The sequence below is a fragment of the Lithobates pipiens genome, unplaced genomic scaffold, assembly GCF_037356315.1.
Source record: "Lithobates pipiens isolate NorthernLeopardFrog02 unplaced genomic scaffold, aLitPip1_a1.2 Scaffold_22, whole genome shotgun sequence".
NCBI lineage: Eukaryota > Metazoa > Chordata > Amphibia > Anura > Ranidae > Lithobates > Lithobates pipiens.
This window is the reverse complement of record NW_027507784.1, coordinates 26,479,940-26,507,099: the sequence shown is the minus strand read 5'-3', so window position 1 is coordinate 26,507,099 and position 27,160 is coordinate 26,479,940. Positions and strand designations below refer to the sequence as shown.

Genomic DNA, 27,160 nt, shown 5'->3' with positions numbered 1-27,160 from the left:
TATGTAGTGGGGGCAGTGAGCGGTATGTAGTGGGGGCAGTGAGCAGTATGTAGTGGGGGCAGTGAGCAGTATGTAGTGGGGGGGCAGTGAGCGGTATGTAGTGGGGGCAGTGAACGGTATGTAGTGGGGGCAGTGAACGGTATGTAGTGGGGGCAGTGAGCGGTATGTAGTGGGGGGGCAGTGAGCGGTATGTAGTGGGGGGGCAGTGAGCGGTATGTAGTGGGGGGGCAGTGAGTGGTATGTAGTGGGGGGGCAGTGAGCAGTAAGTAGTGGGGGGCAGGAAGCGGTATGTAGTGGGGGGGCAGTGAGCGGTATGTAGTGGGGGGGGCAGTGAGTGTATGTAGTGGGGTCAGTAAACAGCATATAGTAGGATAGAGATACATATTTGTGATGATATAGAGATTCCTGAACCTGGCCCCTTTCAGCGAAGACCTCTACTTATGTTTGCATTAGGTTGATGGGGCTCTTTGGTACAGGTCATTCTGCTCACAGAGTGCTGTATCTAGTCAGTTGGGAAGTGTAGGCAAGACAATTCCTTGCAATATGTACATATTTTTATAATCTCTCTTTTTTTATGATATAAAATAAAAGTTTTATATATTTTTAAGCTTTTCTAGTTTCTCTTTTTTGGGGTTATTTATGGCAACCTTTCAAGGTCTCCCTTTCTCTCTTTTTTCTCTTCAAATTTTGATATGGATGTGGTGCCATAACAATGGAGACCTCTCTCTACTCCTACAGTAAAATACGCAGTGCAGTGTGTGATCTGATCCCCACCCCCTGCCTCTGAAAGTTTAGACAATTTGTATAAATTCTGGGCTTTGAATGGATGTACAGAAGAGAAGACTGCAGATAAACCAGTGCAACTTTTGTAGGAGGATTTGTATCACCCTGAGGCTGGCCAATTCACTGGGTATATGAAAGGGTTTACAACCACTTTAAACCTATCCCTGACTGCCACACAGATTTACAGTAGAAAAGTACAAGCAAAGTCTCTTCTTCCCCAGGTCCTAGCGCAATTGTGTGAAAAAAATAAATCACCTTGTATAGGATTTGCATTATAGCACTTTATAAAGGAAATTTACTTGTACATTATTTATTTATTTATACATTTTTAGAACAATAGTGCAAATAAGTATTCAAGTTATCGCAAATACAAAATGTGTTTCCTTCAAAAGGCCGTCAAGCATAAACCATCTTTACATCAAATAGAGAGAACCCAGAAAAATATATAAAAGGGGAAAAAAAGAGAAAAAGAATGAATCAAAAAAAGAAGAAAGGAAAAGGAAGAACGAAAAAGGAGAAAGAGAGCCAGCCAGAGACTCATTAAGGTACAGATAGGTATTGTATCCATGGATCCCATGTTGCATCAAAGTTCTTGGTGGAATTGCAGAGGACAAAGATGAGTCTTTCATTAAATATGATCCAATTTACGTTTTTTTTTTTCACATAATCAAGGGGAACCATTGACTGCTTCCAGTGTTTAGCTATAGTTATTCTTGCTGAAAAAAACATAATGTAGATGTAATTCGTTTCACCGATCTTTTTCAGGACCTTCCTCAGGACATTTTTGAAAGAGCGCCGGTTCCGGGGATCTACGGATGTTATCACTGAATACATCAGATTAAATATTTGAATCCAAAATCTAGTGACTACAGGACACTGCCACCAAACATGATACATCGTACCCATCTGGCCACAGTGTCTAAAGCAAGTGGAGAAATGCTGATGGGTGCATCTTCGCAACTCTGGTTGGGACCAAATACCAACGTAGGAGGGTTTTGTAGTTTGCTTCAATTAGAGTTGTGTTAAAAGATACCTTGGATAAAACATAGGCAATGTCTTGCCAGTCAGACAGTTCAAAAAGTGGTATTCAAGTCCTGTTCCCCAAGGAAGCTTAGTGGTTGGATCCGTAAGAGTAGCATAAGAGTGGCACACATTGTAGATACCTGTCCCTGGAGGAGGCCTTTCATTTGACAAGATAATTCAAAATTTGTAAGTTGAAGGGGTCCACTTAACAAATTGAGTTTAGATAGTACAAAAGCAATAAGCTGGCTATACTTGAATATCTCATAAGAGGGCATCTGTAACGTCTCCTTAAAATATTGCAAGGTGTACAATTGATACCCCCGCTAAGCCCCTGTACACACGGTCGGAGATTTCGACAACCAAATCCGTCGGATTTTGTCCGTCCGATCTTGTCCGAAATTGTTGCATACACACGGTTGGACTAAGTTGTCGAAAAATCCGATCATTCAGAACGTGATGACGTAATTTCGTTATGATGGGACTACATTCAGGCTAGTAGCCAATAGCTTTGGTGTAGGAATTTGATCTGAGCATGCGTGGCACTTTGTCCGATCAAAATTCTCTACACATGATCGGAGTATGTCCGATCGAACCAGTTGGTCAGGAAATTGGGTCCGACGGATATTCCGACGGAATCAGTCCGATGCAGACCACACACAGTCGGATTATCCGACAACACGGTCCGATAGGACACATTCCGACGGATTCTCCGACCGTGTGTACAAGGGCTAAGATAGTCTCCTATCCTAAAAACGCCCCTTGATAAGCCACCATTGAAATTATGTTGGAGTCAGTCCTTAGGAAAACTCTGGATTTCAGAACATGGGGGCTAGCAGGGTATGTGGAGATGATAGGGATTTATGATGTCGTACTCCATCCCAGGCAGCTATTGAATGCGAAGGGTAAGACACAAAATAGGAGGGGGGGGGGGGGTGAAGACTCCTAGGAAGCCACATTAGGGAACCAATGGCAAAAGGATGGCAAGAAAGAGCCTCAATGGAGAACCAGAGGGGTGTAGACCCCTTAGCAGTTGTATAGGAGAGCTGAGCTGTTTGAGTGGCTTGATAATAAGTCTATAAACTAGGGAGGCCAAGCCCACCATGCAGTTTCGAGACAAACAACATTCATTTATTCATTCAAGGTTTTTTGCTACCCCAGATAAAGCAGAAAATTTCCGACTGTAACCACTGTAAATCTCCCCCTTGGGACCGCAATCGGTAAGGTCCTAAAATAATAAAGTATCCGGGGTAGAAATGTAATTTTAAGAGAGTTGATTCTGCCAAACCAAGGTGTAAAGTAATCTGCCCGACAACAAAGATCTTCCTGAAGTCGACAAAAGGGTGGTGGATGGTGGACTGGTAAAGAGTGTAGAGCGAAGGTCAATTGGAAACCTAAATATGGAAAGGAAGTTTGTGCCCATTGAAAATTACAAATACTCTGCAAAGTCATTACCGCGGAGGGGGGGCAAAGAAACATGGCCTTTTTTTGTATTCAAGGAAAGCCCAGAGAGGTGAGAGATTTGGTGTAACAAGGTCAGCAGGGTAGGTAAAGTAATTTGAGGATTAGCGATGTACATGAGAACATTGTCAGCAAACAAGGCACATTTATGCTCTTGTTATCCACAACATATACCATGAGTATTAGGATGGGGTTGGATAGCCACAGCTAAGGATTCAATTACTAGTGCAAATTGCAAAAGGGAGAGCGGACAACCCTGTCTTGGATAATAAAGTAGCATTCAATTCAAAGCTCTTAAAGCGGGAGTTCCGCCGTCAGCTGCTGCTGACTTTTAAAATAAGGACACTTACCCGCCCAGCGCACCCGCGATGTCGGCACCCGAAGCCGATCTCTCGATCGTCTCTCGGGTGCTGCCGCCGCCATCTTGGGTATGGGAATCAGGAAGTGGAGCCTTGAGGCTTAATTTCCCGGGTTTCCTACTGCGAATGCGCGAGTCGCGCTGCGCAATAAGGATGGTCCCCGCTGTCTCTGGGATCCGTGTGTTTCCCAGCAGACAGCGGGGGACCTGCGAAAAGGGGTGTAGTTTCTGCGGAAAGGGGCGTAGATTCTGCGGATATCTATGCCGGAAGTGGGTGAAGATACCTGTACTGTATAGGTATCTGCACCCCCCTCCCCCCTGAAAGGTGCCAATTGTGGCGCCGGAGGGGGGGAGGGTTCCAATGAGCAGAAGCTCCACTTTAGGGTGGACCTCCGCTTTAATAGCTTGGAACCCATCACTATCCTTGATTCAGAAATCATTAGCGTTTTCTCACACGGGTCATCATCTTGTTGCATTTACGAGCTCGAAAAGCTCCTTGGACAATAAATGCGGTGTGAGGACTTTATGAATATTGGAGGCGTTCTTGAAAGTGTGGATGTGTCATAATTTGCATCTGCGCCTTGGTCTTAGCTATAAAACTGCACTCACAATGCCTGATGAGATATTGTCAGTGTTACTGGATGCTCATGAAGAAAACACGAGGGATGAGAACAGTGGCAATGAATTGTAGGACCTGCTACACTATATGGCCAAAAGTATGTAGGCACCCCTTGAAATAATTGGGTTCAGGAGTCTTCAGGTAAGTATACTGTTAATGAAGCAGCATATAAAGAGGTTTCCAAACCTGTGGCAACAGTTTAAGGAAGTCCCTTTTCTGTTCCAGCATTAGCTTGCCATTGTGCACAAGGCCATCTCCATAAAGACAAGGTTTGATGACTTTGGTATGGAAAAACTTGAGTAGCCTACAGAGAGCCCTGACCTTAACCCTACTAAAATGCTTTTGGATAATTTAGACCACTGATTGCAAGCTTGGTCTTCGTGCTCACCATCAGTGCCCAACCTCACAAATGCTTTTCCGACTAAAAGAACACAGATTCTACAGACATACTCCAAAATCTTGGAGGAAGCCTTCCTAGAAAAGTGGATTATAGCTGAAAACGGGACAGTAGTGATCCCTATATTAATGCCCATGGTTTTGGAATGATATGTCCAACAAGCTTAAAAGGTTTTAATGGTCAGGTTCTGACAAATGTTTGGCCATATGGTATACGGTATGTGCACGTGCTTTAGGAAAGATCTTTATTTGACAATTTTGCTTTGTTTTAAAGCGGGATTCCACTGTCTTTAACGTTTTTTTTTTTTTAGGTATACTGACAATCAATATTATTAATAATGATAGCACTTACTTTTTGTGTTTCTGCAAACAGCAGCATGCCTTTTTCTCCTCAGAAATGATTTTATAAAACCGTCTCCTGACGGTTTCCATTTTGCCTGTGGGCATGTGAAGCCCACAGGCATCCTCTTCCGGGAGAGTGCGCTGCTAAATGACCAGCATGCACCGCCCATTGTATAAAAGATCTCGCGCATGCGCAGTCAGCGCAATATCGAGCGCCTTCTCTTCCTCGCGCGAGATCTCGAGCCTGGGCACAGCACAGACTCCTGGGAAAAAAAAAAGATCCCAGGAGCCCATGCGGCAAACCGGAAGAAGTGACCTGCCGATGAAGCCCCGCCCCTTTCCGCACCGGCTCCTCCCCTTTCCACAATCCACAGAGGCAGAAAATTTGAAATAGGAAAAAAACTGAGGAAGACAGCTGAAAGGTAAGGGGGTTACCTAGCGTTTAGGGAAGGGGGGCACACATAGACCTAGGAATGTAATTTAGGGTGGACCTCCGCTTTAAGATATTATCATTTGATCCAATACCAAATGTTTGTGATTCTTGCTGGCCAAAAGCAGGGACTGTTATAGGTGCGGCAGGAGGAGGTGGAAGTACTCCTAAGAAGTATACACTGAAGAGTGTCCAGTCTCCTAAACCCATACATAAAAGATGTCTTATTTCATTATTATCACTATAGACCAGGGCTTTGCCATTCAGGTTGTTGTCTCTTATCTTCTGTCGATACAGTTGGAGGTTCTCCTCCTGGAAACCTAGTTTACTCATCTGGAAATTAAAAAAAAAGAGGTTATGGTTCATAAATATAAATTGAAGCGTGAGGATGGATGTGCATGGGAAAAGCATAAAATTACTTTGACATGTAGTATTATAATAATGCAGGTATTTCTTATTTGAAAAATAACTTTTCTAACTCCATCTAACACCACTGGATCTGTTCAATAAGGCAATTTGTAGAAAGAATCATTTTTAAAAATCAGCACATAAACAGTAATTGGTATTCAAGGATAGTATGAAAACAGAATAAACTTACCTCTTTACAAACTTCATCTACACTCATATTCAGTAAAGACAACATGTTCAGTCTCTGACTCTTCTTGGCTTCCCACATGCCGTTACTGCCTCGTAAAAGTTCCATCTGTCTTTTGATAGACTGGTCCAAATTGACAGTGAAAGGCAAAAAAACGTTGGCATCTGCTACAGTAAGATTTTTATTCAATAGTTTGTGGAAAATCTCTGGGTCTCCATCCAACTCCAGAAGTTGCGTGAGACTTGTTTTTATGGCATCTAACTCTTCCAAAGACTTCTGAAAAACATCCCAAAGGAATGTTTGAGCATAGATAGAAGATTCTGCTGCCGCATCGGTTTGATCAAGGCCCCTCTTCTGTTGTTCGTCTTCAATGCACTGTAATATCCAGCTGAGCCGACAGGGCCATTGAGTTGCCAGAAGTACCCATTCCGTTACTTTGTGAGGCCTAATCTTAGTCCTTGGCACTTTTCTGATCATGAGTCTAATCATTATAGTGAGAGTGTTTACTATCCTTTTGATGTGGACAACGTTGTCTGTGATATAGCCTTCCATGTTTAAATCAAAGAGGTATTTGAAGGTGTCATGTATTAAGGTTTTGGTCTTTGGTCCATTATCTGCACTAAAGTTGCTAGGTTGTCCTAGTTCTCCACAGCACCTGACGTTCAAGGGAAAGTCCTGAACTCCTAAATCATTGTTATAGGTACTTTGTGGTTGAAGGAGTTGTTCTTTCTCATCTGATACCGCTAATAAACTTTCTGTACCATTTGCTTCTTCTGTTTCTCTTTTCATCTTGCGGGGTCCTTCAATTATCTTTTTCATCAAGAAACACTTCGCATCACTGTCCATTTTGGGAATGCAAAAAGGCAGAGTTATAATACGGTTTAAGAACTGATAACCATTGTTTGCCATGCCTTTCATCAATCGTGAGCTTTCTATACATTCCACAATGATCCCGGGGTCTACTGCTAGAATAGAGATAAATGGGGCACTGGGATCGGAGAGTAGAATATTCATGGCATTTAAGACTCCTACTACTTTTTCTGGCATGCAACTATCCAGGTTTGTGATCTCTAAAACGACTTTAATTTTCTGCCGTTGGAAGATTTCCATGAGTTGGAGGTACTGGGTGATGATCTGAACCTCGTGTTTTACATCACTCATGAAGCCCAGCTGGGAACTCATGTCCGTCCGGTTCATCTTTTTCTGCACCACACTCTTTTGGGTGATAATTGTGTTCGTAATGGTCGCAATAACCTCTCTTAATATCCCTACTGCAGATATGCCAATGACAGCTGCCCCAACACTTTCAGCAATAGCCAACATATTTCCAATTGGGTCACCTAATGGAAAGCCATATACAATAAACAAAGCACCAACACCGATATCAATCAAGATGACCAAAATGGTAACAGTCCAGAGCGGGAGACATAAGAACTTCTTACTAACCCATTCTTGTTTGAGTGGTGCATCAATAATTTTCGTTTTCCTGCTTACAGCTCGATAGACACTTATGGGAATCAGTCCGAAGTGGTTCTCAATATCATCACAGAGGGTGGTAACGAGACCAGCCCAGAGGTGGTCACTGCCTGCATATTCCCATGCACTGAAACGGATGAAGATGAAATGTATGTTCTCTCGTTCTTTGTGCTTTTCTGTTATGACGGGATGGTAAAATATCATAAGGAAGATGAGCTTGATGAGATCTTTTCCATTGCATTTCCTTATTCTCTGCCTGGTCCTTGTAACTTCATCCTGTTCTTTCTTCAATGATTCCAAACATAGATATGCTGCAAACCAAACCATGAGAATGAAGTATAAGTAAATAGAGCTTAATATGCATTTAGTTTGGGACAAGGTGGGGCAGGTGGGACTGGCCCAGACGCAGTGTTTTTATGTGGGGAGCATGCTGGGAACTTGCTTACATTGTGATGGCAGCATCACTCTTATCAGGCAGAGCAAGGGCCATGATAACTGCTGGATGGGGATACTACACTCTCTTTCCTCCAGTAGCTGCAGCCTAATGTGGCCAGAATTGAGCATTGAGCATGGAGAGGAGAGCAACCACTATGAATGAGGTCCAACTGTCCCATTTTCTGCTTACCCCTGTCATGGGAGATATTACTTAATCACTTGACCAGAGATGGGAAAGATGGGGAAGAGAAGATGCCTTTATTGCCAGGTAGGATCCGTGCCGAGGTAAGGTTTGGGAGAAATATGACTACACGGAGGGTGAGTGAGCAACTCAGCACCAGAGTTGCATAATTCCTCTGGGCTGGTTACTATAAAAGTTGAGGCTATAAAACTGTCATGATAGCCAGGCCACTAGCATTTTACAAAGAGGACGGCAATGGCAGTCGACATATTGCACATTTTCCTTTAAAGTGGGGGTAAAGGCACAAGGTTTTTTTACCTTCACGTATTCTTTGCATGAAGGTAAAAGACTTCTGTGCACAGCAAGCCTCCCCTAGCCCCCCCCCCCAATATTTACCTGAGCCCCCTTACGATCCAGCAACGGGAGCAGGGAAGTGCCTTTCCAGCCTAGGCTATGGGATGTGTAGGGAGATACAACTCTAGTTCCTGCAAGTAAGGGCAGGGCCGTTGTTAAAAATCATGCCTCTCCCCCCCCCCCCACGCAAACATTTCTAAATAAAAATCCTCTTCCTAGCACACAAATCTCCCTCACCCCAAAAAAGAATCACGCCACATGTCCTCTTTCTTCTCAAACTTTCTATCCTAGCACAAATCTTCTCCCCCCCAAACCCCCCCTGCCAGCACAAACCCCCCCCCCTAATCATTCCTATTAGCCCAAATCCCCCCTCCTGGTACAAAATCCCCCATCTCCCCTCCCAGCACAAATCTTCTTTCTTCAAAAAACATTTTCCACAAACCCCTCCTCCTAGCATAACACCCCATAAATGACCCTTCCCAGCACACATTCTTCCTCCCTACCCACTCTCGCTATTACTGTAGATTGCATTGCACTGTACACACATACTGCCCACTATCCACATTTGCTGCTGCTGGGAGGTGAGCAGCCCATGGAGGAGATAGGGGGTGGTGTGTGTGTGTGTACAGTGCAATGTGATCTACAGTAGTAGAGATCCGGTCTCCTGTATTGTATAGACTAGTGCTCTTCCGACAGGAGGTGAGAGCACAACACACCTCCTCCTGGCTCTTCATCTCTCACCGCTCCGGCCTCCAGTCTGCCATCTCCTCGTCCTGGCTGTAAGTGCTGGAGGCGGTGGGGGGGATCGGGAAGGAGCTCAGCAGCGGACAGCCATGATGGCAGAACTGAAATGTGGGTGGGCACAAAAACCCACCCCAGCACCCCCTATATTCGGGCCCTCTGTGTCTCTCCCCTAGCAGCTGAAAGCCGGCGGGATGGAGAGGGGGAGAAACTGGCTTTTGCTGGATGAGAGATGCTGTCATTCTTCATTCTCTGATCCACCGATTCTCCTGCTGTCTGGGCCCCCTACAGGAGGACTGGTGGTCCCCCCCCATCAGTGGCTCCGTGCAAGGGTATCTCCATAGGATACTGCAGGAGAAAGGGGGACTAAAAAAGGGAACATGGGCTGTGGTCATGGCACCAACTTAAAGAGGAAGTAAACCCTGATGAGTTTACTTCCTCTTTCATTCCCTGCAAAGGCAAAGCATAATGGACTACTATGCATCGCATCTCATCGCATAGTAGTCCATTATGTGTCACTTACCTGACACAGGAGCCAGCGAAGTCGCCGCTGTCCCCTGTAGTCCGCCGCATCCATCTTCTTGGTGGGGTCTCGCAGCTCCGCCGCTGTCATTCGGCGAAGGTACGATGACGTCACTCCCGCGCATGCGCACGGGAGCCGACACGCGCGGCAGCTCCGTCGTTGAGAATGCCGCACTCAGTGCGCCTGCGCGCCGCTGTCTACGGTGCATGCACCGTAGACAGCGGTGCCTGTTTTCGGGCAAATATCTCCTAAACCATATAGGTTTAGTAGATATTTCTTGGACCTACAGGTAAGCCTTAATCTAGGCTTACCTGTAGGTCAAAGTGATTTGTAAGGGTTTACAACCACTTTAACCTTAAATATAGTCAAGGATTAAAGAAAGCAGCTGCTGAAATTGCTTAAAAGAACATGAGAATTTAATATCATTTTAACCTTCAAGTGCTGAAAAAGAAATGAAAAAGTACATAAAGTATATATTATTATTATTATTTAAATGTTATATTATTACACAGTTGTTAGTTCTCCTTTGCACAATTTCTCTGTAACTCTCCCTGATACAAACTTTAAACTGTGGCTTTTTTTTTTGCAAATTACAAACCTCCAACATCTTATCAGTTTTTAGCTGCGACACACTGGGACTTTTTTAGGGTCAGTGTCATGCTTACCCCCAATGCAGGTGGTCAGACACTATAGCTAGCTTCTATGTTCTTCACCTATAGCAGCCCCCTTTCCCATAAGGGAAGTCTACTAGTACGTGTGTATAAGTCCTGCCCCCAGGACTTATGTACAATGCTATCGTGCCTGGCCACCACATTGGGGCAGGCGTGAACTGAGCAAAGAAAATGGGTACTTGCCATTGGCAGACATGCAGATAGGTTCAATAAAAGTCCAGGTACTAGGCAGGCAAGGTTCAGAATAGTCAGGGTCAATCTGTAGTCAAAAAGCAGGCAAAAAAACAGAGAGCTTGGAGCATGTGTTACAAATGCAATATCACAAGCATGAGACCGCAGGCTTGGCTGGCTTAAATCAGGTTTGGTCTCCACCCAGAGAAGGGCCACATCAATCACCTTGCAGGTGGATACACAGGCAAGGAGAATGCCACAGCCCAAACCAGGATGCTGGAATGAGGAACATGAGTATTACACACTCCTGACACACAAGGTGGCCAGAATTCCTGATAGCAATAAATCTACTCACAACTGGGGGGGGGGGGGGGTTTGGGGGGGGGGTGGCGGGGGGCGAGATCTGAGACTAGGGACAGTATGAAATACAATCTGATGCATATATCTGACTTCAGTGGATCGGGGTAATGACATAACACTGGATCTGTGTTATTTATATATGCACACTGAAATACCATGTTGCCTCATCAAACTCTATAATGGGGCCCCCTTCCCACCCTCAGGTCCCATAGCAGCTATATGGCCACATTTTGTTACGCCAATACTTACAGTGTTTCTGGGATATGGTTTAGTTAACTTTTATATACTGCCTGCAGTTGCCCATTCTGCTATGCTTTCAATTCACACAGAACCACCCACATTTTATTCATAATCATTTCAACCACTTCTGGACCGCCGCACACCGATATACGTCCTAAGTTTGAAGAGGAATATCATTGTTATGGCAGCAGCCAGCTACCATAACCCCTGTATCCTCTTTTTCGGCCAGTGGTCTGCTTTCCGATAATAGTGGATCCTGCGGCGCATTCGCCACGAGATCACTTTGATCGCTTACTGGAGCCGCCGGATGTGGCGATCAGATGTTCTTCTATGCTGGGTATGGAGACGAGTGAGAGGAAGATGGCCCCCAACCGTCTCCATACCATTGCTGGGCAGAAGTGATGTCAAAAAGGGTAATTTTTTTTTTTTCTGAGGTCTTTTTGGCCCCAGATCTCATTTTTAAGAGGTCCTGTCATGCTTACATTCCTTGTAATAGGAATAAAAGTGACACAATTTTTTTTTTTAACTAGATGCTGACCGCCGGCCATCAAATGACGGCCAGGCAGCGCACCTATTGTGGCGGGAGGCTGTCATATGACGGCCTCCCGTTTAAACAGGGAATGCACGCGATTGTGCGCACGCATCCCTGTTTCTTCGGTGGCGGCGTGTCACGGAGACACCGCTTGCCACCGAAGGGGGTGAACATCCATTGGTTATGGCTGTTTACCACGTGATCGGCCGTGATGAAGTCACGGCCGATCACAGATGTCAAACCCAGACTGTGCACGCCGCATGCGCGCGATCACGTCGGCGGCGGCGTGTTCCCCGGGAACACTGCTCGTCACCGACACTGGTAAACAGCCATTGGCCGGCTGTTTACCCACATGATCGGCTGTGATCCTTTCACAGCCGATCACTAAAATGTAAACAAACCATGGTAACGAGATGTTACCGGGTTGTTCTCCTCCTCACACACCGATCGTGTGTGAGGAGGAGATTGCGGTAACATCTCGTTACCACCTACAGTGTACACCAATCACACTGATTGCCTGTCTGCCCCCCCCCAATAAAGAGGACCTGTCACCACCCCTCATAGTACCTGTCAATCACAGTCCATCAGAGTACCTGTCACAGTCCATCAGAGTATTTGAGTACCTGTCCCAGCCCATCAGAGTACCCGAGTACCTGTCCCAGCCCATCAGAGTACCCAAGTACCTGTCCCGGCACATCAGAGTACCGAGTACCTGTCACGGCACATCAGAGTACCCGAGTACCTGTCACGGCACATCAGAGTACCCGAGTACCTGTCACGGCACATCAGAGTACCCGAGTACCTGTCACGGCACATCAGAGTACCCGAGTACCTGTCACAGTTGATCAGAGTACCCGAGTACCTGTCACGGCACATCAGAGTACCCGAGTACCTGTCACGGCACATCAGAGTACCCGAGTACCTGTCACGGCACATCAGAGTACCCGAGTACCTGTCACGGCACATCAGAGTACCCGAGTACCTGTCACAGTGGATCAGAGTACCCGAGTACCTGTCACAGTTGATCAGAGTACCCGAGTACCTGTCACGGCACATCAGAGTACCCGAGTACCTGTCACGGCACATCAGAGTACCCGAGTACCTGTCACGGCACATCAGAGTACCCGAGTACCTGTCACAGTCCATCAGGGTACCCGAGTATCTGTCACAGCCCATCTGAGTACCCGAGTACCTGCCACAATCCATCAGGGTACCCGAGTACCTGTCACAGTCCATTAGAGTACCGAGTACCTGTCACAGTCCATCAGGGTACCGAGTACCTGTCACAGCCCATCTGAGTACCCGAATACTTGTTCCAGTCCATCTGAGTACCTGAGTACCTGTCACAGTCCATCCGAGTACCCGAGTCCCTGTCACAGTTAATCTGAGTACCCGAGTACCTGTCACAGTTCATCTGAGTACCCGAATACCTGTTCCAGTCCATCTGAGTACCTGAGTACCTGTCACAGTCCATCCGAGTACCCGAGTACCTGTCACAGCCCATCTGAGTACCCGAATACCTGTTCCAGTCCATCTGAGTACCTGAGTACCTGTCACAGTCCATCCGAGTACCCGAGTCCCTGTCACAGTTCATCTGAGTACCCGAGTACCTGTCACAGTTCATCTGAGTACCCGAGTACCTGTCACAGTCCATATGAGTACCTGTCACCGCCCTTCAGAGTACCCAAATACCAGTCACCAAACCATCAGAGTACTTGTCACCAGGCCATCAGAGTACCCGAGTACCTGTCACCAGGCCATCAGAGTACCCGAGTACCTGTCACCAGGCCATCAGAGTACCCGAGTACCTGTCACCAGGCCATCAGAGTACCCGAGTACCTGTCACCGGGCCATCAGAGTACCCGAGTACCTGTCACCAGGCCATCAGAGTACCCGAGTACCTGTCACCAGGCCATCAGAGTACCCGAGTACCTGTCACCAGGCCATCAGAGTACCCGAGTACCTGTCACCAGGCCATCAGAGTACCCGAGTACCTGTCACCAGGCCATCAGAGTACCCGAGTACCTATCTCCAGCCCATCAGAGTACCCAAGTACCTATTTGCAGCCCATATCTCATAGAATATACGTTGGGGTGTTTGCTTTCCAAAATGGTGTCATTTTGTGGGTTATTGCACTGTCCTGGTGGTCCAGGACCTTCAAAAGTATGTTAGGTAGGAATGAAATGAGATGTGTCAAATGAGATGTGTCTACGCCTGAACGTACTACTTCAATGTTCGGCCTCTCTATGTGGCCAGGCTGTGTAAAAGTCCTACACATGTGGTATCGCCATACTCGGGAGGAGTAGCAAAATGTATTTTGGGGTGTCATTTTTGCTATATACATGCTATGTGTTAGAAATATCTTTATAAATTGACAATTTTGTGTAAAAAAAAATGCGTTTTAATTTTTTTCCACATATTCCAAAAACTTCTGGAAAAAAATGAACCATTCAAAAGACTCATTATGCCTCACAGATTATACGATGGGGTGTTTGCTTTCCAAAATGGGGTCATTTTATGGGAAATTCCATTGTCCTGGTACTCCAGGGACTTCAAAAGTGTAATAGGTGGTTGAGAAATGAGATGCGTCATTTTTGCTCGTAGAACGTCTGAAGGTACTACATCAATGTTGGTGCTCTGTATATGGCCAGGCTGTGTAAAAGTCTCACACATGTGGTATCGCCGTACTCGGGAAGAGCAGCAGAATGTATTTTGGGGTGTAATTTGTTGTATGCATATGCTGTGTGTGAGAAATAACCTGATAATATGACAATTTTGTAAAAAATAATAATAATAAAAAAAAATCTTCATTTTGCAAAGAATTGTGGGAAAAAATGACAACTTAAAAAAACTCACCATGCTACTTACTTAATACCTTGGAATGTCTACTTTGTAAAAAGGGGTCATTTGGGGGGTATTTGTACTTTCCTGACTTGTTAGTGTCTCAAGAAATGAGGTACACCTGATGTACTGAAGGCCTGATCAGAAGTGATCAATTTTCAGTGATTGACACCATAGTTTGTAGACTCTATAACTTTCACAAAGACCAAATAATTTACACTAATGTGGGTTATTTTTACCAAAGATATGTAGCAGTATAAATTTTGGCCAAAATTTATGAAGAAAAATTACTAATTAGCAAAAATTTATGACAGAAACAAGGAAAAAGGCATTTTTTTCACAAAATTTACGTTTTATTTTATTTATAGCACAAAAAAAAAAAAACCTACTAGTGATTAAATACCACTAAAAGAAAGCTCTATTTGTGTGGAAAAAGGACGCAAGTTTCATATGGATACAGTATTGGGTGACTGAGTAATTGTCATTCAAACTTTGAGAGCGCTGAAAGCTGAAAATTGGTCTGGTCAGGAAGGGGGTGTAACTGCACTGTATTGAGGTGGTTAAAGAACAGTTTAAAAAAATAAATAAAAAGGTAAAATAAATAAAATGTTTAAAAGCACCCCATTCCACCGAACTTGTGTGCAGAAGTGAACGCATACGAGAGTAGCGCCCGCATATGAAAACGGTGTTCAAACCACACATGTGAGGTATCGCCGCGATCAGTAGAGCGAGAACACTAATTCTTGACCTGGACCTCCTCTGTAACTTAAAAAGTGCAACCTGTAGATTTTTTTTAAACATCGCCTATGAAGATTTTTAAGGGTAAAACGTTGTCTCCATTCCACGAGCGTGCGCAATTTTGAAGCGTGACATGTTGTGTATCAATTTTATTTCATTGAAAAAAAAAAGTGTATTGTCAGACCGCTGCGTAAATACGGTGTGACAGAAAGTGCAGCGACCGCCATTTTATTGTCTTGGGTGTTAGAAAAAAAAAAAAAAAGCATAATGTTTGGGGGTTCTAAGAAATTTTCTGGCAAAAAAAAAAAGTTAACTTGTAAACAACAAATCTCAAAAAGAGGCTCGGTCCTTAAGTGGTCAACAGGCTCTTTATAGTCCTCCATAACGGGACAACTGAGAGATGTACATGGGACCTTTCTGAATAAAATAGGTTGAATAAAAAATGTTCCTAAATTGTTCTGATACTTACTTTCAATCTTGTTGAGTAGAAGGTCCGTGCATCTACCCCATGGAGAATAAAACCCCACTGTCACCGGAGAAACCACATAGTATAGTGCCTTGGCCAGAGAATAGCAGTAGACATCGTCCTTGGTTTTAAATCCTTAAAAAAAAAAAAAAAAAAACACAGTAAATAAATATAAGGAATGGAAAGTGGCAGTCAGGGAGACAGAAAGGTAAACATATCCCAAGAACGTTATACATTACTTACTAGGGCACACCATATCATCACCTAGTAATGTCCAGCTTCACCAGAGATCCTCCTACCTGTGAAAACCAGAAAACCTTTCTGTTATTATGACCGGACAATTATAGCAAGACCAAAGTTCATGGCAAGTAGCCTAGTACTCTTCTATCTCCTCCATCCTCTAACATTCTCCCAATCCCCCCCCAAAAAAAGAGAAATATAATATATATATATATATATATATATATATATATATATATATATATATATATATATATAAAATGTATTTACACTAAAAAATGTTGTTTGATTGTCTCGAGCATTTGCACAGTCCTCCCAAATAATCCCCATAGTTAATGTCTTATGATCATCAGCTCCATCTAGTGGCCATCATGCTAGAATTTCCTGAACGGTTCTGGATAAAAAAAAAAAAAAAAACAACTTTCTGAATGGGCTATTTCAGGAAAATACTGCACCATGACCACTAGTTGGTGCTGACGTTCATAGGAAATACATATTGGACAGGAGGGATTGTTTGTATGTGTATACACTGGGAGTTGTATCAAAAAAAATCTTGGTAAAAATATACACAAGTCTAAAGAACTGCATGTGCACACACAACTTTCCAAAGCAAATTAAAAAAGGAACATAAACTGGGTTATGTTATATAATACCCGAATAATAATAATAATAATAATAATAATAATAATAATTAATGACCCACTTCCATTTGAAATTTCTTTGCTTTGTTTTCCTGAATGTTTTTCTGCTTTACTAACTAAATCAACCTCTAAACTTGACATCCTGCAATAAATTTGTGACACAAAGCATCATAGCTTCAGCGTGGTGCGAACAGCACCCCCCCCCCCCCCCCATCTGTATGGTAGGTATTAGGTTGGTAGTCAGGGAATGGTAAAACCACAAGTCAATGGTCTTCTTCCATGGTCCTTCTTCTATGCACACCTGAGTTTGTTTTTTGTTTTATTTTTACAAAGATATACTTTGTATTTATTACATTTATTATATTAAATATATTATATTAAATATATTTATATGCAAGTCCATTAAAAAAAAAAAAAAAAAAAAAAACACATTCCAGCAATCTCTAAAATTTTTACATTTTCTCATGTTACAAATATATATTTGTGTGATGCTCCTCACCTCCATCTAGTGGCCATAATATGGTATTTTTCTACTACCCAAAAAAATAAATAAATAAAACATTCCTTCACTGTGGAAAATAGACAACTTTTAACGCATATGGTGCTACACCACAATAAATAAATAAATAAATAAATAAATAAATAAACAAAAAAACAAAAACAAAAATAAAATAAAAAATAAAATAAAAGTAGCAAAAAAAAAAAAAAATGAATACACAAAACAAATGCAATTTGCTTAGTTTCACAGCACGCCATCTAGTGGGAAAACTGTGCCAAAATCCAGCCTGCCACAATATCTGTTATTAAAACGCTTCCTCCTATTTGTCGTCATTTCTATAAATAGATATAAACAATCACCATACATGGAGACACGCTCTTTAAAAATCCAAAAGGGCCTAAAAGCCCCGCTTATAAACAAGATGTAAAAAAGAAAAGAAAAAAAAAAGCACCATTTGAAGGTTATTCTTACACTTGGGATTGAGGGGAAGAGATAAAAAAACACATGGTTAAGCTGCAAATTTTTCACCAGCACCCTGGGGCTGATAAAATGCTGCAGCCGCAATGCTTTGGATCTGGCATGGAAAAATGATCCCCCTGCTGTGTGCAGCGGGCAGTACCACCCAATGAAAATAAAAATGGTAGTGTGGGCTAGTGATGAACTTGAAAAGGCACCAACATCCCTGTATAGAAAAAAAAAAAAAAATATATATATATATATACAGGAAGGTCTTTAGTGGGATTTTAGTGGTGCCAAAAAACAAGATAGTATCAAAAAAGTTTTTTATAAAAAAAAAAAAAAGTATATGCCCTTTTCATTATTTCAGCTTTTCTTTGGTTGGGTGCGATAATGTCCTACCCTTGGCACCCTCCAATAACTTTATGTTAGCAATCTATTTTGTGAGTATACTCTAAGGGCCGGTTCACACAGGGGGCAATACGAGGCGACACGACTTGCCTCGCCGCGACCTGCCGCGACCTCAGCGGCGACTTGCAAATGACTTCTGTATAGAAGTCAATGCAAGTCGCCCCGAGGTCGCCCAAAAGTAGTACAGGAACCTTTTTTCTGAGTCGGGGCGACTCGAGTCGCTCCTCTTAGAACGGTTCCATTGTACAGAACGGGGCGACTTGTCAGGTCGCGGCACGGCAAGACGTGTCGCCTCGTGTCGCCCCCTGTGTGAACCGGCCCTAAGCCAGTGGTCATCAACCCTTTCCTGAGGACCCACTAGCAGGCCAGGTTTGCAAGATAAGTGAAATACATCACAGGTGATCTCATTTGCTGCTCAGTGATTGCAGTGTTCTAGTCTGCATCTCCCCCCCAAGGTAATACATAAAACCTGGCCTGTTATGCAGGCCTTACATGGGTCGAATTTCAAACAAATTTTCTTTTCAAAATCAGAAAGTTCATTTTTTTTTTTTGTGATCCGATGGCGCCACCATTGATTTTGGAAATTCGGACGACCAAGCCTTTAATTTCACCTCATGTTGCTACAGAAAATTTTTTTCTTGGCCGGGAATCTTCTTTTCTCTCTGTAAATTTTCTTTTTCTTATTACATTTCTCGCACGATTCTCCCATCATTGATTAGAAAATCGCTAGTTTTAAAAAAAAATTCCAACATGTCCGACTCCTCAAAATTTGATTTCCGCTACGAAATTCTTAGATACAATTTTCAATAGAAAATTCTTTCAAAGTTTTGAACCGTGTATGGCCGGCATTAGTGGGCCCTGAGGACAGGAGTTGATAACCGCCTGCTCTAAGCTACATGTTTTGGTGTTCCACTAATAATACTTGTTGGCGTCCACCCTTTGGAGCTAATTAACCAACATACCATTAATTGTATATTGTAACTTGTGCAGGCCATACACGGTCGAATTTCAAACTAATTTTCTTTTCAAAATCAGACAGTTAGTTTTTTTTTTTTTGTGATCCGATGGCACCACCATTGATTTTCGAAATTCGGCCAACCGAACCTTCAATTTCACCTCATGTTGCTACAGAAAATAATTTTCTTGGCCCGGGAATCTTCTTTTCTCTCTGTAAATTTTCTTTTTCTTATTACATTTCTCGCACGATTCTCCCATCATTGATTAGAAAATCGTTTGTTTTTCATAAAAATTTCCAACATGTCCGATTCCTCAAAATTAGATTTCCACTACGAAAATTGGCTGTTGCCGCAGCTCCACTAATGGTGCAAAATTAATACAAAAATTCTTAGATACAATTTTCGAAAGAAAATTATTTTTCGAAATTCGAACAGTGTATGGCCGGCATTAATTTTCTTTTTCTTATTACATTTCTCGCACTATTCTCCCATCATTGATTAGAAAATCGTTAGTTTTTCATAAAAATTTCCAACATGTCCGAGTCCTCAAGTTTGATTTCCGCACGAAAATTGGCTGTTGCCGCAGCCCCACTAATGAAGCAAAATTCATACGAAAATTCTTAGATACGATTTTCGAAAGAAAATTCTTTCGAAATTCGAACCGTGTATGGCCGGCATTAATTTTCTTTTTCTTATTACATTTCTCGCACTATCTCCCATCATTGATTAGAAAATCGTTAGTTTTTCATAAAAATTTCCAACATGTCCGAGTCCTCAAATTTGATTTCCGCATGAAAATCGGCTGTTGCTGCAGCTCCACTAATGGTGCGAAATTTGTACGAAAATTCTTAGATAAGATTTTCGAAAGAAAATTCTTTCGAAATTCGAACCGTGTATGGCTGGCATTAGTTTTCTTTTTCTTATTACAATTCTCGCACGATTCTTGCATCATTGATTAGAAAATCGTTTGTTTTTCAAAAAATTTCCAACATGTCCGACTCCAAATTTGATTTCGGCTACAAAGATCGGCTGTTGCTGCATGCATACTGATGGTGTGAAATTCGTACGGAAATTCTTAGATACAATTTTCGAAAGAAAATTATTTTTCTAAATTTCGAACCGTGCATGGTCGGCATTAGTGGGCCCTGAGGACAGGAGTTGATGACCGCCTGCTCTAAGCTTCATGTTTTGGTGTTCCATTAATAATACTTGTTGGTGTGTCCACCCTTTGGAGCTAATCAACCAACATACCATTAATTGTATATTGCAACTTGTGCAGGCCATACACGGTCGAATTTCAAACTAATTTTCTTTTCAAAATCAGACAGTTAGTTTTTTTATTTTGTGATCCGATGGCGCCACCATTGATTTTCGAAATTTCGGCCAACCGAACTTTCAATTTCACCTCATGTTGCTACAGAAAACAATTTTCTTGGCCGGGAATCTTCTTTTCTCTCTGTAAATTTTCTTTTTCTTATTACATTTCTCGCACGATTCTCCCATCATTGATTAGAAAATCGTTAGTTTTTTAAAAAAAATTCCAACATGTCCGACTCCTCAAAATTTGATTTCCGCTACGAAATTCTTAGATACAATTTTTGAAAGAAAAATCTTTCGAAATTTTGAACCGTGTATGGCCGGCATTAGTGGGCCCTGAGGACAGGAGTTGATAACCGCCTGCTCTAAGCTACATGTTTTGGTGTTCCACTAATAATACTTGTTGGCGTCCACTCTTTGGAGCTAATTAACCAACATACCATTAATTGTATATTGCAACTTGTGCAGGCCATACACGGTCGAATTTCAAACTAATTTTCTTTTCAAAATCAGACAGTTAGTTTTTTTTTTTTGTGATCCGATGGCACCACCATTGATTTTCGAAATTCGGCCAACCGAACCTTCAATTTCACCTCATGTTGCTACAGAAAATAATTTTCTTAGCCGGGAATGTTCTTTTCTCTCTGTAAATTTTCTTTTTCTTATTACATTTCTCCCATCATTGATTAGAAAATCGTTTGTTTTTCATAAAAATTTCCAACATGTCCGATTCCTCAAAATTAGATTTCCACTACGAAAATCGGCTGTTGTCGCAGCTCCACTAATGGTGCGAAATTAATACAAAAATTCTTAGATACGATTTTCGAAAGAAAATTATTTTTCGAAATTTCGAACAGTGTATGGCCGGCAATTTATTTTCTTTTTCTTATTACATTTCTCGCACTATTCTCCCATCATTGATTAGAAAATCGTTAGTTTTTCATAAAAATTTCCAACATGTCCGAGTCCTCAAATTTGATTTCCGCATGAAAATCGGCTGTTGCTGCAGCTCCACTAATGGTGCGAAATTTGTACGAAAATTCTTAGATAAGATTTTCGAAAGAAAATTCTTTCGAAATTCGAACCGTGTATGGCCGGCATTAATTTTCTTTTTCTTATTACATTTCTCGCACTATTCTCCCATCATTGATTAGAAAATCGTTAGTTTTTCATAAAAATTTCCAACATGTCCGAGTCCTCAAGTTTGATTTCCGCACGAAAATCGGCTGTTGCCGCAGCCCCACTAATGAAGCAAAATTCATACGAAAATTCTTAGATACGATTTTCGAAAGAAAATTCTTTCGAAATTCGAACCGTGTATGGCCGGCATTAATTTTCTTTTTCTTATTACATTTCTCGCACTATTCTCCCATCATTGATTAGAAAATCGTTCGTTTTTCATAAAAATTTCCAACATGTCCGAGTCCTCAAGTTTGATTTCCGCACGAAAATCGGCTGTTGCCGCAGCCCCACTAATGAAGCAAAATTCATACGAAAATTCTTAGATACGATTTTCGAAAGAAAATTCTTTCGAAATTCGAACCGTGTATGGTCGGCATTAATTTTCTTTTTCTTATTACATTTCTCGCACTATTCTCCCATTATTGATTAGAAAATCGTTAGTTTTTCATAAAAATTTCCAACATGTCCGAGTCCTCAAATTTGATTTCCGCATGAAAATCGGCTGTTGCTGCAGCTCCACTAATGGTGCGAAATTTGTATGAAAATTCTTAGATAAGATTTTCGAAAGAAAATTCTTTCAAAATTCGAACCGTGTATGGCCGGCATTCATTTTCTTTTTCTTATTACATTTCTTGTACGATTCTCCCATCATTGATTAGAAAATCATTTGTTTTTCAAAAAATTTCCAACATGTCCGACAGCTCAAAATTAGATTTCCACTACGAAAATCGGCTGTTGCCGCAGCCCCACTAATGAAGCAAAATTCATACGAAAATTCTTAGATACGATTTTCGAAAGAAAATTCTTTCGAAATTCGAACCGTGTATGGCCGGCATTAATTTTCTTTTTCTTATTACATTTCTCGCACTATTCTCCCATCATTGATTAGAAAATTGTTAGTTTTTCATAAAAATTTCCAACATGTCTGAGTCCTCAAATTTGATTTCCGCATGAAAATCGGCTGTTGCCGCAGCTCCACTAATGGTGCGAAATTTGTACGAAAATTCTTAGATAAGATTTTCGAAAGAAAATTCTTTCGAAATTCGAACCGTGTATGGCCGGCATTAATTTTCTTTTTCTTATTACATTTCTTGTACGATTCTCCCATCATTTTTTTAGAAAATCATTTGTTTTTTCAAAAAATTTCCAACATGTCCGACTCCTCAAAATTAGATCTCCACTACGAAAATCGGCTGTTGCCGCAGCCCACTAATGGTGTGAAATTCGTACAAAAAAAAATTCTTAAATACGATTTTTGAAAGAAAATTCTTTCGAAATTTCGAACCGTGTATAGCCGGCATTAATGGGCCCTGAGGACAGGAGTTTATTTCCGCTGCTCTAAGCTTCATGTTTTGGTGTTCCACTAATAATACTTGTTGGCGTCCACTCTTTGGAGCTAATCAACCAACATACCATTAATTGTATATTGTAACTCGGTCTTGGTGGCACAGAATGCCGCTGCGTCCAGAGAGCCATGTCCAGCCGCTTCTAAAAGCGGCAAACGAATCGCACCCCCATATGAATGGAGCCTAACACAGCATCGGAACTCTCACCATTGAATCATTTTTCTCTAGTAATCACACAATCTCATGTGTTAGGTGACCAGGTCACCTTTTTCTACTCACCAGATACAAATTTCTTGGGTGGACCTAGTAGGCTTTTTTCCATATACGAGGAGCTCATTCCATGCCTGTGTTGTCGGTGGATTATGGGATAATATACAGACTTCAGTACAACTTACTCTGAAGTTAGGATGACTTTGTCTCAGACCTTACCCTTATAAAAAGATTTAGGAGGAAGTACACACCTACCTATTCAGACGCCATTCACACTCCCGTGTAAGTAAACGATGAACAGATTATACAATGTACAATATAAACGTGTAAAATCTGTTAAAGCTAAACTCCAGGAATGACGCAATCACTACCCGTACAGTGGGGCCCTCCCAAGCTGAAAGCGTTAAAATAGATTTCCAGGTATCTGTATTGTATAGTGACCAGCTTGGTACGATACACGTATACCTATCTCATATTTTTAGATTGTAAGCTCTAACGCACAGGGCCCTCTGATTCCTCTTGTACCAAATTGTAATGTAACTGTAATGTCTGCCCTCATGTTGTAAAGCGCTGCGCAAACTGTTGGCACTATATAAAACCTGTATAATAATAATAATAATAATAATACCTGGGGGCCACTAGGGAAGCCAACCATTAAGGATGAGCTCAGGCGTGTTCACATGGAACACGTGCTGAGCCCGCCAGGAAGTCGGCGCAGCGCTGCGCTAATCACAGGCAGCGAGACATTGCCCCGATGTGCGGCTGCAGAGATCGGGAAATGTCTCACAGGGAGATGCTGATGTAAACAAGCATTTCCCCGTTCTGCCTAGTGACACTGTCACTGATCACAGCTCTGTAATCGGGAGCGGTGATCAGTAATGTGTCACACACAGCCCCCTCCCCCCCTCAATTAGAACACATCCCTAGGACACACTTAACCCATGCAGCTTAACCTCCTGGTTAACCCCTTCACTACCAGTCACATTTACACAATAATCAATGCATTTTTAATCGCACTGATCGTTGTATAAATCTTAATGGTCTCAAAATAGCACCAAAAGTGTCCGATGTGTCCGCCATAATGTCACAGTTACGATAACAATCGCTAATCGCTGCCATTACTAGTTAAAAAAAAAATATATATATATATTAATAAAATGGCATAAAACTATCCCATATTTTGTAGACACTATAACTTTTGCGCAAACCAATTAACCACTTGCCGACCAGCGCACGACGATGTACGTCGACAGAATGGCACAGGCAGGCAAATGGGTGTACATTTACGTCCCTTTAAATTTGCCGCCCTGCCATCGGGAGCGCGCTCCCGCGCTGGTCTGGACCTCCGTGAGTCTGGTCGCGGGACCCGTGGACTCGATCGCCGCGGGCATCCCCGCGATCGTCTAACGGAGCGGCCAAATGAAGAAATGCCGTTGTAAACAGCATTTCTCCATTCTGCCTAGCAACTAGTGACGCTGATCTCTGCTCCATGTGATTGGAGCAGAGATCAGTGTTCACTAAATGAAAGCCCAACCCCCCCCCACTGTTAGTAACACACCCCTAGGAACACTTAACCCCTACACTGCCACCCACTGGTTAATCCCTTCACTGCCAGTGTCATTTACACAGGAATCACTGCATTTATATAGCAGTAATTACTGTATAAATGACAATGGTCCCAAAAATGTGTCAAAAATGTCCGATGGGTCCGCCACAATAATAAAAATTGCTGATCGCTGCCATTACTAGTAAAAAAAAATTATTAATACAAATGCTATAAAACAATCCCTATTTTGTAAACGCTATAACTTTTGCGCAAACCAATCAATAATCGCTTATTGCGATTTTTTTTACCAAAAATATGTAGAAGAATACGTATCGGCCTAAACTGAGGGAAAAAAATGCTTTTTTTATATATTTTTGGGGGATATTTATTATAACAAAAAGTAAAAAATAATGCGTTTTTTTCAAAATTGACGCTCTATTTTTGTTTATAGCGCAAAAAATAAAAACCGCAGGGGTGATCAAATACCACCAAAAGAAAGCTCTATTTGTGGGAAAAAAAGGACGTCAATTTTGTTTGGGAGCCACGTCGCACGACCGCGCAATTGTCAGTTAAAGCGATGCAGTGCCGAATCGCAAAAAGTGGTCTGGTCTTTGACCAGCAAATTGGTCCGGTCTGAAAGTGGTTAATAATCGCTTATTGCGATTTTTTTTTTTTACCAAAAATATGTAGTAGAATACGTATCGGCCTAAACTGAGGAGAAAAATGTTTTTTTTAATATTTTTTGGGGGATATTTATTATAGCAAAAGGTAAAAAAATTATGCTTTTTTTTCAAAATTGTCGCTCTTTTTTTGTTTATAGCGCCGAAAATAAAAACCGCAGGGGTGATCAAATACCACCAAAAGAAATCTCTATTTGTGGGGGAAAAAAAAGGACATCAATTTTGTTTGGGAGCCACGTCGCACGACCGCGCAAGTGTCAGTTAAAAACGGTGCAGTGCCGAATCGCAAAGTGTGCTCTGGTCTTTTGCCAGCCAAATGGTCCGGGGCTGAAGTGGTTAATAAATACAAGGTGTTCTCTGATTGGATGAGAGGAGGGGTGGTGACATCACAATCATTTCTGTTCTGAGCGGCGTCCCTTCTGCACACTGATTATAGGGGATCACTGACTCGCTGCCATTCACAGAATGCATTGTATTTTATTAACCGCTTGCCACTAGTAGAACGTAGCTACAGTGCCTTGAAAAGTATTCATACCCCTTGAAATTTTCCACATGTTTTTTCATGTTGCAACCAAAAACGTAAATGTATTTTATTGGGATTTTATGTAATAGACCAACACAAAGTGGCACATCATTGGGAAGTGGAAGGAAAATGATAAATGGTTTTCACATTTTTTACAAATAAATCTGTGAAAATTGTGGGGGTGCATTTGTATGGCGCCCCCCGAAGTCAATACTTTGTAGAACCCCCTTTCACTGCAAATACAGCTGCAAGTCTTTATGGAAGAGTGGCAAGAAGAAAGCCATATTGAAAGAAATCTATAAGAAGTCCCATTTGCAGTTTGGGAGAAGCCATGTGGGGGGGGGGACAGAGCAAACATGTGGAAGAAGGTGCTCTGGTCAGACGGGACCAAAATTAAATTTTTTGACCTAAAAAAAAAAAACGCTGTGTGTGGCAGAAAACGAACACTGCACATCACCCTGACCACACCATCCCCACTGTGAAACATGGTGGTGGCAGCATCATGTGGTGGGGATGCTTTTCTTCAGCAGGGACAGGGAAGCTCATCAGAGTTGATGGGAAGATGGATGGAGCCAAATACAGGGCAATCTTAGAAGAAAACCTGTTATGCCCCATACACACGGTCGGACATTCCGACCACAAAATCCGTCGGATATTTTCCTGACGGATTTTGGCCGAAACTTGTCTTGCATACACACGGTTGCACAAAGTTGTCGGAAAATCCAATCTTTCGGAACGAGCTGACGTACAAAACTTATGACGGGACTACGTAGAGGCCAGTAGCCAATAGCTTTCGTCTCCAATTTTTTTCTAAGCATGCGTGCCACTTTGTGCGTCGGAATTCTCTACACACGATCGGAAAAAGTCAGATCGGATTTTGTCGTCGGAAAATTTTAGATCCTGCTCTCAAACTTTTTCCGTCGGAAATTCCCACAGAAAAAGTCCGAAGGAGCTCACACACGATCGGATTTTCCGACAACATAATCCAATGGGACTATTTCCGTCGGAATTTGTGTACGGGACATTAGAGTTTGCAAAAGACTTGAGACTGGAGCAGAAGTTCACCTTCCAGCAGGACAACGACCCGAAAAATACAGCCAGAGCTACAATGGAATGGCAATTACAAAGGCAGTGAAACTGATCAAATCACCTGTGCAACATAATGGAAAGCCTGAAAACATGACCAGTTGGGGCGCCTTGAGGACTGGAGTTGAGAAACACTGGTTTAGATCAGTGATTTTCAACCAGGGTTCCTCCAGAGGTTGTAGTGGTTCCTTCAGCATTGGGCCATTTCTGCCTCTCGGATAAGTTCCCACCGACACCATTGATCTTTTTAGCTATCTGTAAGGAGGTAATTCTTCCCAATGACCACAAGTGTAAGGACCATTCTTCCCACTGACCATCACACTAATGTATCAGG

At 42.3% G+C, this 27,160-nt stretch overlaps 1 protein-coding gene across 1 annotated transcript; it reads right to left on the bottom strand.

Annotated features, from left to right (window-relative positions):
- Positions 1-1,077: 1,077 nt before the first annotated feature.
- Positions 1,078-23,186, bottom strand: LOC143923465 (NTPase KAP family P-loop domain-containing protein 1-like). Its single transcript, XM_077447151.1, has 5 exons — positions 23,061-23,186; positions 15,977-16,032; positions 15,737-15,868; positions 6,008-7,791; positions 1,078-5,742 (listed from the first exon to the last, which is right to left on the bottom strand). The coding sequence occupies exons 2-5, from the start codon at positions 15,987-15,989 to the stop codon at positions 5,422-5,424; spliced, it is 2,250 nt and encodes a 749-aa protein (XP_077303277.1). The 5' UTR covers positions 15,990-16,032; positions 23,061-23,186; the 3' UTR covers positions 1,078-5,421.
- Positions 23,187-27,160: the final 3,974 nt, after the last annotated feature.

Bases quoted from the DNA above. Each gene is read 5' to 3' on its own strand.
- LOC143923465 (XM_077447151.1), bottom strand. The intron at 7,792-15,736 runs GTAAGTATCAGA...TTTGGTTTGCAG, and splicing joins TCTACTCAACAAGATTGAAA to CATATCTATGTTTGGAATCA. The intron at 5,743-6,007 runs GTAAGTTTATTC...TTTAATTTCCAG, and splicing joins TAGATGAAGTTTGTAAAGAG to ATGAGTAAACTAGGTTTCCA.